General features: G+C 44.1%; 1 protein-coding gene across 29 annotated transcripts in view; it reads left to right on the top strand.

Moving 5' to 3' along the window:
* KIAA1217 (KIAA1217 ortholog) overlaps positions 1–13,870 on the top strand; it is a 360,449-nt gene that overhangs the window by 322,733 nt on the left and 23,846 nt on the right. For 22 of the 29 annotated variants that reach the window (XR_015946371.1, XR_015946372.1, XM_060280825.2 and 19 more), the window contains 3 exons: positions 4,326–4,430; positions 5,263–5,312; positions 9,004–9,167. Coding sequence is in view for 27 of the 29 variants with exons in the window: in XM_060280825.2 (XP_060136808.2) it covers positions 4,326–4,430; positions 5,263–5,312; positions 9,004–9,167 (319 nt within the window). In the remaining 2 variants the exon portion in view is untranslated. The remainder of the gene's footprint in view (positions 1–4,325; positions 4,431–5,262; positions 5,313–9,003; positions 9,168–13,870) is intronic. The other 7 variants (XM_060280829.2, XM_060280826.2, XM_088654013.1 and 4 more) reach the window with 1 other exon arrangement.

A 13,870-nucleotide genomic window follows, 5' to 3' on the forward strand; every position in this document is an offset into this window, starting at 1 on the left:
TATTTCAAGTGAAGCTAAGAGGAGGTCTGTACTCAGGGCTGGGGTTAGTTAACTAGCTATAGTTAGAACAAACCACAGCTCCCTGAGTTTGGATGTCATGGGGAACTGTGGTTCTAAAGAGAGAAGGTGGGAGCTATTTATTTGACCCTTTCCCAAGTGTGAAGGAGTAGGGAAATGGAGAAGATGTGAACCCAAAGATTTAATTACAAATTGAACTGAGGTTCAGCGGAGAGTTTGGCTCTGCTTGTAATAGCTTCAGCTTTTCTGAACTGGAGGAATTCATTTAGGACTGCCCTCCCCAGTTCCAAAATTCTGCTCCATCTTTAGCATGATCTTCAATTTGCAAAACATGGTCCCCTACCCCTGAGCTATGTGTCTGTTCTCTCTTTCTCTCTCTTTCTCTGAGAGAGCTTCAATTTAGTTTTTCATTATAGTATAAAATAATTGGAACTCTTCCTTAATAATATATGTGAGAGAGTGCTACTCTTCCAAGTTGCTCACCCTAAGATACATCATCTGTCTATATTTAATGCACATGTAGACTAATGAAGCAGATGAACTTGAATGAAAGTTTTTTATGACTGGCATTCTGGTTTATGCCTGCACCAGGCATGATGATGTGTCACCTCTTCAATGTGAAAGTAAAAAAGGTGCCTCTGGGAGAGGGAAAAAACGTGTAAGTAGTGCTCAGATAATTTCAGAGTGAGAGGTAGAGATCAATTTAGCAACGTGTACTAATGCCCTGTTCTGAATGACCTCAGGCTAGTTGTAAGACAGGACAAGGCTTGTTTCACACAGAGCTTCAATTGAATAATAAGAAGAGAGATCTGCCTGTACAAAAGGAAGTATCACAGAACTCTGTTATTGGACTCCAGAGGGACACAGGCTTGTATCCATTGTGCTTCTTTTAGACTTTATTTTGGACAGTCAGAGAAGGAAGATAGTCTTGGAACAGATTAACAACTCTGCCCAGAAAATCTGGAAAGTGTGCGAGACTCCTTCTGCTTTGCTAGGTCACTGTGCAGCTTGATGAGTGTGTGAAATTCACAGCTGGGAGAAGAAACCTCCTTGGGGAAGGGGGCAGACTTGCTATTTTGGCTGTTCTGTACTACCCTTGCCAACCACAGGCTTCCTTGCAAGGCAGTCATGCTAAAGGTGTGACTTTGCACTGTTCTTTAAAATGATTCCTGCTGATTTGGCCTGAGCAGAAGCAAGGCAGTAAGATTCACACCCCTTTCCTGAAAATGTGGATTAAGGTGGTCCTGTTTTGCAAAGGCATTCCAGAGAAGACTCTGCTCCTAGCCCTCAGAAAACCTCACTTCTCAGCTAGATAGATCTTGCATGCTGACCTGAAAGGCGCCTTCAAAGGGAACCCCAGCTAAGGTGGGTCTTGTAGGTCATGACCATTAGATTGACTTGGCTCATAGGTAAAGGTAAAGGACCCCTGACAGTTAAGGCCAGTCACGAACGACTCTGGGGTTGCAGTGCTCATCTTCCTTTACTGACCGAGGGAGCCGACATTTGTCCGCAGACAGTTTTTCTGGGTCATGTGGCCAGCATGACTAAGCCACTTCTGGCGAAACCAGAGCAGCGCATGGAAATGCTTCCTTCCCGCCGCAGCGGTACCTATTTATCTACTTGCACTTGACGTGCTTTCAAACTGCTAGGTTGGCAGGAGCTGGGGCCGAGCAACGGGAGCTCACCCTGTTGCAGGTATTCAAACCGCTGACCTTCCCATCAGCAAGCCCCAGGCTCAGTGGGGCTTTTTTAATTGTATTCTTTCTCCTATAATATGCATTTTGTACACATTTCAGATGTAAACAGACACATTTTATTTTGCAGTTTTGAGCCACAAAATTCAGGGAAGTGTGCAATCCAAAGGTTAACTGTTTTCTAATCCACATTTAAGTCTGTGATTAGGTTATTTCCGTGCTCTCCCAGAAGCAAATAAATGAGTCCTGTTCACTTTGTATATTAAGTGCCCACTGTAGCTTCTGCTTCAACCGTTCCTTCCTGCTTTCATTCCTATTTTCAAAAGCAGCATAATTTCAATGTTTGGTTCGACCAAGTTTATGTATTTATGTATGTTTTTAAAACACATGCCCAGCCCTTGAGATGACTACACACCACCCAAGGCAGCTGAAAACAATTAGAAACCAAAAATAAAATACAATTTAAAAATTAAAAAACAATCTAATAAAACAGACAAGTGCAAGAGATAAAAACAAAAGGGTTGGATAGAAAGCTGCCTTATCCTGAGTCAGGCCAGTGGTCCATGCAGCTCAGTGTGGTCCATATGGGCTAGCAACAGCTCTCCAGGTTTTTCAGGCAGGTGTCTCCTCCAGCTCTACCTGAAGATGATGGGTATTGAACCTGGGATCTTCTGCATGCAAAACAGATGCTCTGCCACTGAGCTATGGCCCTTGCCCACCTGGGGGGGGGGGAGCCTGCCTACATAAAATGCCTAATATGATGCTTGGTTTTGAAACAACCAATTCTGCTGCACAGTAAACCCTTGTACTTGAAGCCATAGAATAAGCACATGCTATAAATAGATCCACAATTGTATAAGTTGCCCATCTACTTGGAAGGATCACTTTTCCTCGTAGGATTTGTTCAAAAGCAGCTGTCAAAGGGGATTAATGTTAAAAACAAACCTTGATCCATTTGGTGACGGAGCAGATAATGTCTTCGACTTTAAATGGAACTAAAAGAATAATGACCAAAGAGGGGAGAGTTCAGAGACTGATAGCAAATGTGCCATAAGAAATAGTCAGGTGGCAAATGAGGTGAAGACAAGAGGAGGCCTGGGTCATTCAGTAAGTGGTTTTCATGGGAAACCTCCAGAAGGAACAAGAATTGGCTGCTATTAAGTTGAAAAGAAAGTCAGGCAATACTAAGGCGGTTTAGAGGTGGGGGCGTGGGATGCTTCTAATTTGGACCGGCAAACAGAGCTGACCCAGATGTCATTATAGGGGTTAGGAAATGGCCTGATCTGCTATGGATCTTTGGTGTTAAGTTGATTTGGTTGGTTTGCTTAGTGCACGGGTGGAGATCCCTTGGTCCATGAAGCAGGGCTGGCCCCTCAAGCATGCTGAAGGACTGAATCCTGCTGAAGGACAATCCTGACACAGTGCCAAGGATAGAGGGTGCCATTGCATGTTGAAAGGATAGGAGTAGCACAAAGGGAATGAGGAAGCCCAAACCAGAGGAGTTTACTTATGGAGTGGAGGTTGAGAGTTACAGGAGTTTGAGAGAAGAAGTACAGCCCACAAGTAAAAAGACGAGGAACTTTTTTTAAAATATATATATTTATTGAAAGGTTTTTTTAAATACAAAATAGGGAAAAAAACAATTTTACATAGCCAATAAAAATAAAAAAACAACAACAGGAAAACCACAGAGAAAAAAAACACTTCAAGAAAAAAAAAGATAAAAGGAAAAAGAAAAGAATAAACATTCTAGTTTATAATCCATGATTATAATCAATTCCGACTTCCCTGACCCCTCTTTTATGAGCCCCTTTTTATCCCCAAAATATGCAACTTCCAATTCATTTTGAAAATACAACTTTTTACATTCATTTTCCAATCTAAAACAATTCCATTTCCCCCCCTAATCAAAACATCTTAATCTCATTTATCTATTATAATTCCCCATTGGCCTCTAATTTTCCCTCAAAAATGATTCACAAAATTATCAAATCTCCTTATATTTTCCTCTTTTACTTCTAAATCCACCCCCCCCCCCCGGTTCTAGTTTTCCCTGATGCTTCGACTAGCTCCTTAGAATTACCCATTTTCAAAAATTAAACAAACATCAATTTTTCATCCAAAGACGAGGAACTTTCTAAAAGAGCCGAAGTTTGCAGTTGGTGGTGGAGAAACTCAGGCAGGCAGTACAGACGCTTGCAAAGAACAGCCAAGGAAGAAGATTCCGATTCTTCCAGAGAGAGGAGGCAGAGAGACTCTGCAGGAGGGAGAAAAGACCTGTTAAGAAAAAGGCTACAGTAGCCTGGAGAAAGGATGATCAGAATGTAGTGGGGGAACTGAGAAGTTAGCTCAGATCATAAAAGGCAGGGAGAGAGAACATAAGGGGCAGCTGTGACTGTTGTAATGAATGTTGGTTTTAGTCCATACAAGCACTTTGAAAAAGGATGTGGTGGTTTGGTCTTCCTCTCACAAGGTACATGAAAATTAATGCCCAGGAGGCACTGAGCAAAATTCCTTTCTAATCTTGTGGTCCTTGTTCAGCTAGAAAAGAAATCAAGTCTTGAAAGTTAAATACTACATTTGGCTTTAACAAACGATTCTCTTGTCTTACAGAGAGAGGATGCAAGCAATGGAGAAACAGATTGCCAGTTTAACTGGTCTTGTTCAGTCTGCGCTTTTAAAAGGGCCAAATACAAGTAATAGCAAAGAGGCTTCTAGGTAAAACAAAAGAATTCATTAAATCTGTTTCCCTGTAATTATTTCATTGATCACACAGGGGGCAAAAAACCCAGGCACTCTTAGGGGAGAATCTTGCACCCCATGGAGGATGCCGTGGGAAATGCTTCCATTGACATCTTTTGGGTCAGAATTTTTGCTCAGTTATTTTTATTTTTCAGCATTAATTTTTTAAAATAAAAATGGCTTAAAAGTTGAGTTTAAGCAAGGAGAATAAAATGCACAACATATTTAGAGACATTCTTCTTCTTGGCATTATAATCAGTCAAGTGAATAAATGTATTTCTGTTGTTTTGGAGATCTATCCCTGTTTTGTTTTCAATCATTGATCGAAGTATTTATAAACCGCCTACTCGCATAAAATATCAAGGTGGTGTGTGATGTAAAATACCACGGAACAACACAAAATTGTAAAAAATGGCTCATATAAAAAAGTAAAAAGTGAAAAACTGAGTAGGTCTGTCAGCTTAAAAGTCTTCAAGACACATCTGATGGTTAACAGTGAGGATGCCTGCAGAATCTCTGTGGCAGAGGTCAGGGGTTCCATGCTTGGGATTGGTGTCACTAAGTGCCCAAATTAGTATTTGGAGGCTTGGGGGACAACTCACAGTGCTCCTCTGGGTGTTTAAAGCTGTATATTAAATGAGCAGTCCTAGACCCTACCAGTTTTTTAACAATAAAAGTCCATTCTGTATTCCAGAAAATTCAGGTTGTCATTAGAATCAAAATTCTTGCTAGTTTGTTTTATTGATAGTTGGTTTGCTGTCAATAACCGAGCTTGCGTAATTCTTTCCCCATTTTTTGTTTCATTTAGTGAGAAGATGCTGAAAACTGTGACTAGTAAAAGCAGTGCTGAGAAGCCAGGTAAGACACTTTGTGTTATGAAAGTGCATTTTGCTTGAAGGGAGAGCTGGCAATTAACAAAAGGGCTTGAATGTTACTTCTTTGCTCCAGTCTTTAAGATGCAGTATCCATGCGAGTCAAAGCAAAGGGACCAGAGGGGCAGCTACCATAGAATGCACTTTTGCTAACAAGGATGGTGAATTGAAGGCTGTATTCAGTCTGGAGTTCTATGCTGGAAAGTGTTTTTGCAGTTTGGATTTGGAGAGAGAAGGGAATTATTATTTTTTGCCAGAGCTCTTCAGAATTTGAAGCATGATTTGCCATCCTGTTGGCTGTTTTTAAGGAGTCTGCTTGCTTCCAATAGACCCTGCTTGTATGTTTCTGAATCAGGATGCAGAACTGGTGAGGTTAATAATAATAATAATATATTACAATAATTTATTATTTATACCCCGCCCATCTGGCTGGGCCTCCCCAGCCACTCTGGGCGGCTTCCAACAGAAAAATGAAATAAAATAATCTATTAAACATTAAAAGCCTCCCTAAACAGGGCTGCCTTCAGATGTCTTCTAAAAATCTGGTAGCTGTTTTTCTCTTTGACATCTGATGGGAGGGCATTCCACAGGGCAGGCGCCACCACCAAGAAGGCCCTCTGCCTGGTTCCCTGCAGCTTGGCTTCTCGCAACGAGGGAACCGCCAGAAGGCCCTCGGTACTGGACCTCAGTGTCCGGGCAGAACGATGGGGGTGGAGACTCTCCTTCAGGTATACTGGACCGAGGCCATTTAGGGCTTTAAAGGTCAGCACCAACACTTTGAACTGTGCTCGGAAATGTACTGGGAGCCAATGTAGATGTGGTCTCGGCAGTGTTATGTGGTCTCCACACAGTTCTCAGTTTAGCCTGTGAGGCCATTCCCCCCCCCAACCACACCCACCTGTTGTATATGAGATCCGGTACTAGGGAGGTAGAAATGCAGCTCCATTGGCCGCACAACTGAGTTTCCCATGGGAGCTCCATCACAGCAGCCAATCCCTACAGGAAGCCACCACCTGCCAGCTGATGGGCAGTGACTCCAGACTGCAGATCAGCAGCACTTTCAAAGCTCCACATGAAAAATTAGCAGTGTCTGTGGAGGATGGATGAAAGGGTGTACAATACTTGTGCAAATTGAGCCTTCAGCTTCAAACAAAAATAAAGGTAAAGGGACCCCTGACCATTAGGTCCAGTCGTGACCGACTCTGGGGTTGCGCGCTCATCTCGCATGATTGGCCAAGGGAGCCGGCGTACAGCTTCCAGGTCATGTGGCCAGCATGACAAAGCCGCTTCTGGCAAACCAGAGCAGCACATGGAAACGCCGTTTACCTTCCCGCTGTAGCGGTTCCTATTTATCTACTTGCATTTTGATGTGCTTTCGAACTGCTAGGTTGGCAGGAGCTGGGACCAAGCAACGGGAGCTCACCCCGTCACAGGGATTCGAACTGCCGACCTTCTGATCAGCAAGCCCTAGGCTCAGTGGTTTAACCACAGCGCCACCTGGGTCCCTTGATCAAACAAAAATATATATATGCAATTTCCATTAACAAAGGCTCAAGAACTGTGGCCTGGAAGAAGGACATCAACACCACACAACATTTGTCCATATGAATCATGGGAAGATCTGTACCTTTTTTTAAAAAAAGTGAGGTGCTAACCTCATCCGTTTAGTGCTCCCCTTTTCCTGATTTTGTTCACAGTAGTCGATGATAGAGCTTGGGATGAGGTGCAAAACCACCACGCCAGCTCTTCTCTGTGCTGTTTCCAGGACGGATCTTGTAGAAAACCAGTTGGTGCAGTCATACCCTTGTAGGGGAAAGGGTGTATGAACCTGTCTAACAATAAACAGGAAGCCCGCAGCCTTCCAGGACTCCTGTTTCATTGTTTTGTTATGGTTCAGGGGACTGCTTTTCCAGAACTCTGCAGAAGGCCGGAATTCCTTGGAGTACTTCCGAAAACGTGTTGCTCCTTTTTTTTTGTGGTGTCCTGTTCTTTGTCCTGAGGTGAGGCCCTCTCCAGAAAGGCAGTTGCAGAAGTTTAAATGTGCAAAGAAGAGACATGAGCTCAGTAGTTGTAGACTTGGAATTGGATTGTGTTTCCTGGAGAAATCCACCCCCAATCGCCCCCAGCTACTGCCTTGAGCACAAGAAGAATGGGCTTAACTTTGGGGGTTATGTGAAAGTGTCGTGTTCTACAGTGCATGTTCTACACTTTGCTGCTGTGGTTGATATGTATTCAGCCCTGTGCTCATGCAGTACTTTCCCCCCCTTCTCCAAATTCAGTGCTGCCTGGGCTGAAATGTTTTTGGAGGAAGGCACAGATGGGTAGATGGGTGTGGTAGGCAGTGAAGGAATGTGCATCTGCCATTTTTATTTCTCTCCTGGGAAGATGATGCTAATTCTTTTTATACCCTTGGAAAAAAACACAGTCTAGATCAAATGCCAGCTGGCAACATGTGACTAGCCACAGGCGAGGATGTCTTTCCCTGCCCTCCTTTCCCCTTTCTGAACGGGAAACTCCTCCAGAAGCTCATCAGCTGAGCGACAGGCAGGCAACACGAGGATTTTTGTGCATTGGTATCAAGCCCATATGTGATCTCATTGATGTTAAAATTTCAAGGCAACTGCAGCATGAGGCAGTAAAAAATAAATCTGTTTATCACCATTCCATGCTATGTTTAGGGTTTTTATTATTATTATTGAAGGGCATAGCTATGCCTCACGCCTGGATTGCAAAATGGAGGCATGACTTAACCAGTCAAAAGGGGAATCTGTTGCAACCAAGTTAAAGGTTATCCCATTGTAGCTGCCCACATGCAGCAGGCAATTCTAGATCATATCTGATGATGGGGGAAGAACGGGAGGAAATGGGACTTTGAAGATGAGGAGCTGTTGATACTACTTGTGTCACTTTTCAGTTCAGCAGATTTAATATTAGCCCTGTTTCTTCTTTTCCCTCCTTGCTTGCATTGAATTCATGTATTTGGGAAGTGTGAAGATGTTTGCAGGCTCAACTCCATATTCCTTGCCTTAACAATACTCCATATTCCTTGCCTTAACAATAAAACCATGGTTTATGTTGGAGGAAGAGGCCAGGTTTGCACATAACACTAAGCCAAACCATGATGCTGTGGCATAAATGAGCAATTATGTGGGCTCCCAAAAAGGATATCACTGGTTGTTTTGCTGCTGCTCTACATTAAGCTAAGCTGTGATTTGGCTTAGCCTGTCATCTGAACCTGGGCCCGTGGTGTAACTCTTTCTAGCTGTAACCAAGGTCTGTCTACCCGCTTGTGGAAATTCCGAACAAAATTATATGGATACATGGGTGAGTTTGAGCGCTGTGGATAGATTCGGTCAGATATATGAGGATAAGGGAAAACACGTGTCTTGTTTAGCAACTCGTTTTGAACACAGTAAACAGCAGTTATCACTTGATGATTCCTCTTATTTCTTTAGTTATTAACACTACCTATGCTTTACTATCCTATCAGTCGACTATTGAGTCAAAGGGGATGCAGCCTAGGACATGATAGGAACAATCTGTGATCTTGAATTTGCATTGTCAAGTGAACTAAGTGATCCATAGGAGCCTTAACATTTTATGATAGGAAGAGGAGAGAAAAGGTGACTGAAGCTTCACTCTTAATTAAACAATTTGCTGCTGTTTATTATGTTCAGGATCTGCTCATGTCTCCAGTGGGAAGAACTCGTTACTAGCTATCGAAGCTGCCCCTGCCAGCGTCATGCCAGTCGGCTCCACAGCCATGCAAGTCAGCCTCTTTGACATGAAACGCAACGTGTCAGATCTCCGTCTCCAGCTGCACCAGATGCGGCAACTACAGGTATTACTGAGCCTTTTTTGCTTGGAAGAGGAGAGGTTCCTGCGATGGACACTTTGCCCCTTTTATAGCAACAGAGTGTCTTCTTGTGACACTTTAAGGACTATCAGATTTATTGTGGCATTAGTCTCTATGAAATTTATGGTGGTACAATAAATTTGCTAGTTTCCAAGGTGCTGCAAGACCTGATGTAGTTTTTTTTGCCGCAACGCACTAACCTGGATGCCCCCTGGAAGCTGGTTTCCTGATAAGATTGTGCACTCGTTAATATCTTCTACACAGTATGTGTCAACTTAGAGACTTTGGTTCCATAGGAAAGGAAGTAGCAGAATAACAAAGGCCATGGAATTGAGTGTTTATGTGCCAAATCAGCTTTTTGTCCAGTTTGTCTGAAATGTTTTGTTGATATATTAAATGTATGAAACATGTGCCCCTCCAGATGTTGTTGGACCCTGACTCCCATGACCCTGACCTTTGACTCTTGCTGGCTGGGGCTGATGGGAAGCAAAGTCTAGCAACAACTGGAGGGCCAAAGGTCACCCAACACTGATATGGATATGTATCTGATAGGTAGGTTGATTTAAAACCTACCCCCACCCATCCCCCAAATAATAATAATAATAATAATAATAATAAATTTATAATAATTTATATCCCTCCCATCTGGCTGGGTTTCCCCAGCCACTCTAGGCACCAAACCAAGTGGCAGATGTTGGTATTTGGAAGGTTTTAATAAGTATAGAGGGTTAATAAAAAGTTACTCTCTTTTTCAAACAACATTCAGACAGGGGTCCTAGGATGCTCAAAAGTAGGGCATAAATATTTGGATGGAGGAGAGTCATCTGTTATACATGGAAGCTGCATTTAGCTATTATGGATTATAGTTGATTTATCATTCCTTCCTGGATTAATCCTCTTTAGAACAAAACCTGTTAATCAAATGAAGGAAAATATATTTCCCCATGTGTATCTTTTGTTTAAGCTTTGATTCGGCACGGTGTTGGACATATGGAAGGGTACCTGTAGGTAAAGGTAAAGGGACCCCTGACCATTAGGTCCAGTCGTGACTGACTCTGGGGTTGTGGCGCTCATCTTGCATTATTGGCCGAGGGAGCTGGCGTACAGCTTCCAGGTCATGTGGCCAGCATGACAAAGCCGCTTCTGGCGAACCAGAGCAGCACACGGAAACGGTGTTTACCTTCCTGCTGTATTTATCGACTTGCACTTTGACGTGCTTTCAAACTGCTAGGTTGGCAGGAGCTGGGACCGAGCAACGGGAGCTCACCCCATCGCAGGGATTCGAACCGCCGTCCTTCTGATCGGCAAGCCCTAGGCTCTGTGGTTTAACCCACAGCGCCACCCGCCTCCCTTATGGAAGGGTACTTCTGCCTATATCAGTCAACCGTCCCTTTTCTCTCTTCCCTCCATCCCCCCACCATCCAGTTGTCATAGTGCTCTGCAGAGGTAGGGGCTTTTCTTAACCCCACTGCCACTATACATTTTACTCATCTGAGGCATGAGGAATTGGGGCGCTCCATACATGTGCGGTTACTTTTCTCCATACAGGACCTTTGTGTGGAGATGGAAGGATTAAGCTTGGAAGGATGACCCAGCTTAATTCTGCCTCTCTGCCATCTGCTCATGAGGAAACTATTTATTGCCTAATGGTTGCCAGGGTGCTGCCACATCATGCATGCAGATGAGCCATCAGTTGGATCCTGTTCATTGTTTTCTAGCTATTTTCAAAGAAGTGTGTCTGTATACTGTTGAGCCTAGATAGCTGCTGAGATAATCTGGAGCTGTGTCTCTAATTGTTTTGTTATCAGAATGGCATCATTTGGACCCTGCAGGGCCAAGAATAGAACTTTGGGTTTCCAGCCCATGCATCTGATGGGGAATTCTGTAGGAAGAAGCTTTAGATAGCAATACTGGATCCCTCTACTCTAGTGGCTATAATTTTCCCCTCTGAAATGGCAGGTGTATGTCCAGCAAGTCACACTTGGCTTCAAATCCCCCACATTTACTAATTTCAGAAACTATGGGGAGAAGCAGGCGCCCAGGCATTTTACGGGATCCTTGCCCCCTATAAACCCATGACAATATGAAGGTGCAGGAACAGAATCACTGCCTTTCCCCAACCAATTTGTTATTGACTGATCAGTGGTATATGCAATTCCCCCAAGAAGTATTATGAACTGGATTAGCAATGCACTCACTTTGGATTGTTATATAAAAGGCAAAAAAAGGGAGCATGAAATCATGCGCCTGGCCACGAAAGCAGAGTAATTAGATAATTCAATCATATGAAAAATTCAAGGCTTAGGACAGCAAATCCTATTTGGGAAATCACTTTTAATTTATAAACTGATGTTCAGCAATGTGGCCATGCCTTTGACTGTGTGCAGAAGAGAAATAGGAGCATCCAGATAAATCCAGCCTCTAGTAATCCTAAAATAAATAAAAAACTGAATCATTTTGTGTGAGCGTAAGAGATGTGGATAGGTGTGCAGCCGAAATTTCATACAGATTTAAAAACCTGCTCTTTGTTTTTAAATTGGTGCTAAAGAGTGGGTGGCGCTGTGGTCTAAACCACAGAGCCTAGGGCTTGCCGATCAGAAGGTTGGAGGTTCGAATCCCCGTGACGGGGTGAGCTCAGTCCCAGCTCCTGCCAACCTAGCAGTTCGAAAGCACGTCAAAGTGCAAGTAGATAAATAGGTACTGCTCTGGCGGGAAGGTGAATGGCGTTTCCATGCACTACTCTGGTTCCCCAGAAGTGGCTTAGTCATCCTGGCCACATGACCAGGAAGCTGTACGCCGGTTCCCTCAGCCAATAAAGCGAGATGAGCACCACAACCCCAGAGTCGGTCACGACTGGACCTAATGGTCAGGGGTCCCTTTACCTTTAAAGAGTGGGTGGGTGCCTTACCACCACTGAAGGTGCTCACTTTGCCAGCTTAGTTTTCAGATTTATAACATCCAAAGCTCCCTTATCCTGAGTTGGACTGGATATGCTCCTTGGCTAGAGTTGCCAGAGGTGGAACGCAAGACCTGTAGCATACAGAGCTCATTCGTTTGGCACTAAGCTGTGATCGTCCTTGCAAGTCACATCTTAAGTTCTGTAAACCGAAAAGTAAAATAAAAACCACACTTGATTTCCAGTGAGACCTCCCCCACCCCACCCCAAAAAGCAATAAGCACTTTACGTGGGTTGTAATGAAAAATGAAAGCAAGTCATTCAGGCATGTGGAATCTCATGCAAGTCAGGCTTGCACTCTTGATCTTAAAGCTCTTTCAGAGCTCATTTAGAATGGCAGCAACATTCTAGCAGCAGCTGTGATGCAACGCAGGCCGGGTGTGCATTTCTCCTGTAAAATGTGCGTTGTATTTTGGTACACTTCTTTGAGCTAAGGAACGTATTGCAAATGATGGAAAAGTGCAAAAAACCAAATGGGAACTGCATTCCAATTCACGTGGTAGTCCAGAAAATGTGAATCAGTGCAGTTGACTTTAAAATTCAGACTGACTGAAACCCTCTAGTAGCAATACTTCAGCCACACTCTCTGACCTGCTACCTGCAGGTCGAACTTTCTGATATGCAGACTGGAGTCCTCTGGCAAATGGCCTGTTTCTGTTAACACTCAGAAGAAGGGGTTTTTTTGAAGGCTCCTTTCGGCACCTCCTAAACTGGTTCTTACCAGTTTTTTGGTCAGGCCGTACGCTTGCGTAGTAACACTGGCCTTACTGATAATGGGTTTTGCAGAAGCTCTACCTCATTGTCCTGGCAGATTTGATAAGAAGGGTTCAGCAAATGTTTTATGCAAGTCAGGATAAAAGGAGCAACGTCGGAGGTCATGGGTCAGCAACTTGGCCTCTCCAGAGTCGCAGGAGCACTTGCGCTCCTGGTAGGGGGGCGTTTATGCCTCTTTCCTCCAGGACTGCTGAAGGGAGAGCTTTTAAGTGCACCGGCGTGAAGGCTCTACAGTGCTTTTCAAGCAAGAGTGCTAGATAGCTGGTTTGCCCTTTAACTGTAATACAGACATCCCCATATGCGTGTTCTATTCACACACATGGCGGGAAATAAATAGAATCATACCAGGAAATGGTGGGAAAGAGCTGGAGAGTCCTTGTGGTTCACGGGGAGAGGCCTGAAGAGGGTGTCAGTGAGGGCAGAGGAAGCCCCCAAGAGACCTGAAGCGCAGGGGGGCTTTGTTTAGGCTGCTCAGTCTCCCTGCCTAACAGCTGACACACGGAGTAGCGCAGCAGCCAGTTTTCCAGCATCCTCCAGCCGGCCCCAGAGCTTCAACTCTAGTTGAAAAGAGAGTTGTATGGGGAGAGAGGGTGGGAGATAGAGCTGGAGAGCAGGGGGAAATAGACATTTAGATTGTTTTTAGAGGGTGCTCCCCACTTATGCATGCAGGGGTCCAGAATCTAACCCCTGCATCATTGTGGGGACACCTGTGTTTGCCTGGATGTGGAGGAGTGTGTTTGTGTGTCTAGAAACCCCATATTTTCCACGTGGCTAGAATATGTCCTGTTGTGACTCTTGCTTTTGTACATCCGTTGCCTCATAGACATTTGCCTTTGGCTCCACTCATCATGGGCATATTGCTGCCCCCGACAGATTGCCCTTTGGCTGGAAAGAGTCCCCAAGTCCCATGTGTCTGGCCTAGGCTTGACTTATTTAACCAACGAGGAAAACCACAGTG

Source organism: Zootoca vivipara, chromosome 11, assembly GCF_965207765.1.
Source record: "Zootoca vivipara chromosome 11, rZooViv2.hap1.1, whole genome shotgun sequence".
Lineage (NCBI taxonomy): Eukaryota > Metazoa > Chordata > Lepidosauria > Squamata > Lacertidae > Zootoca > Zootoca vivipara.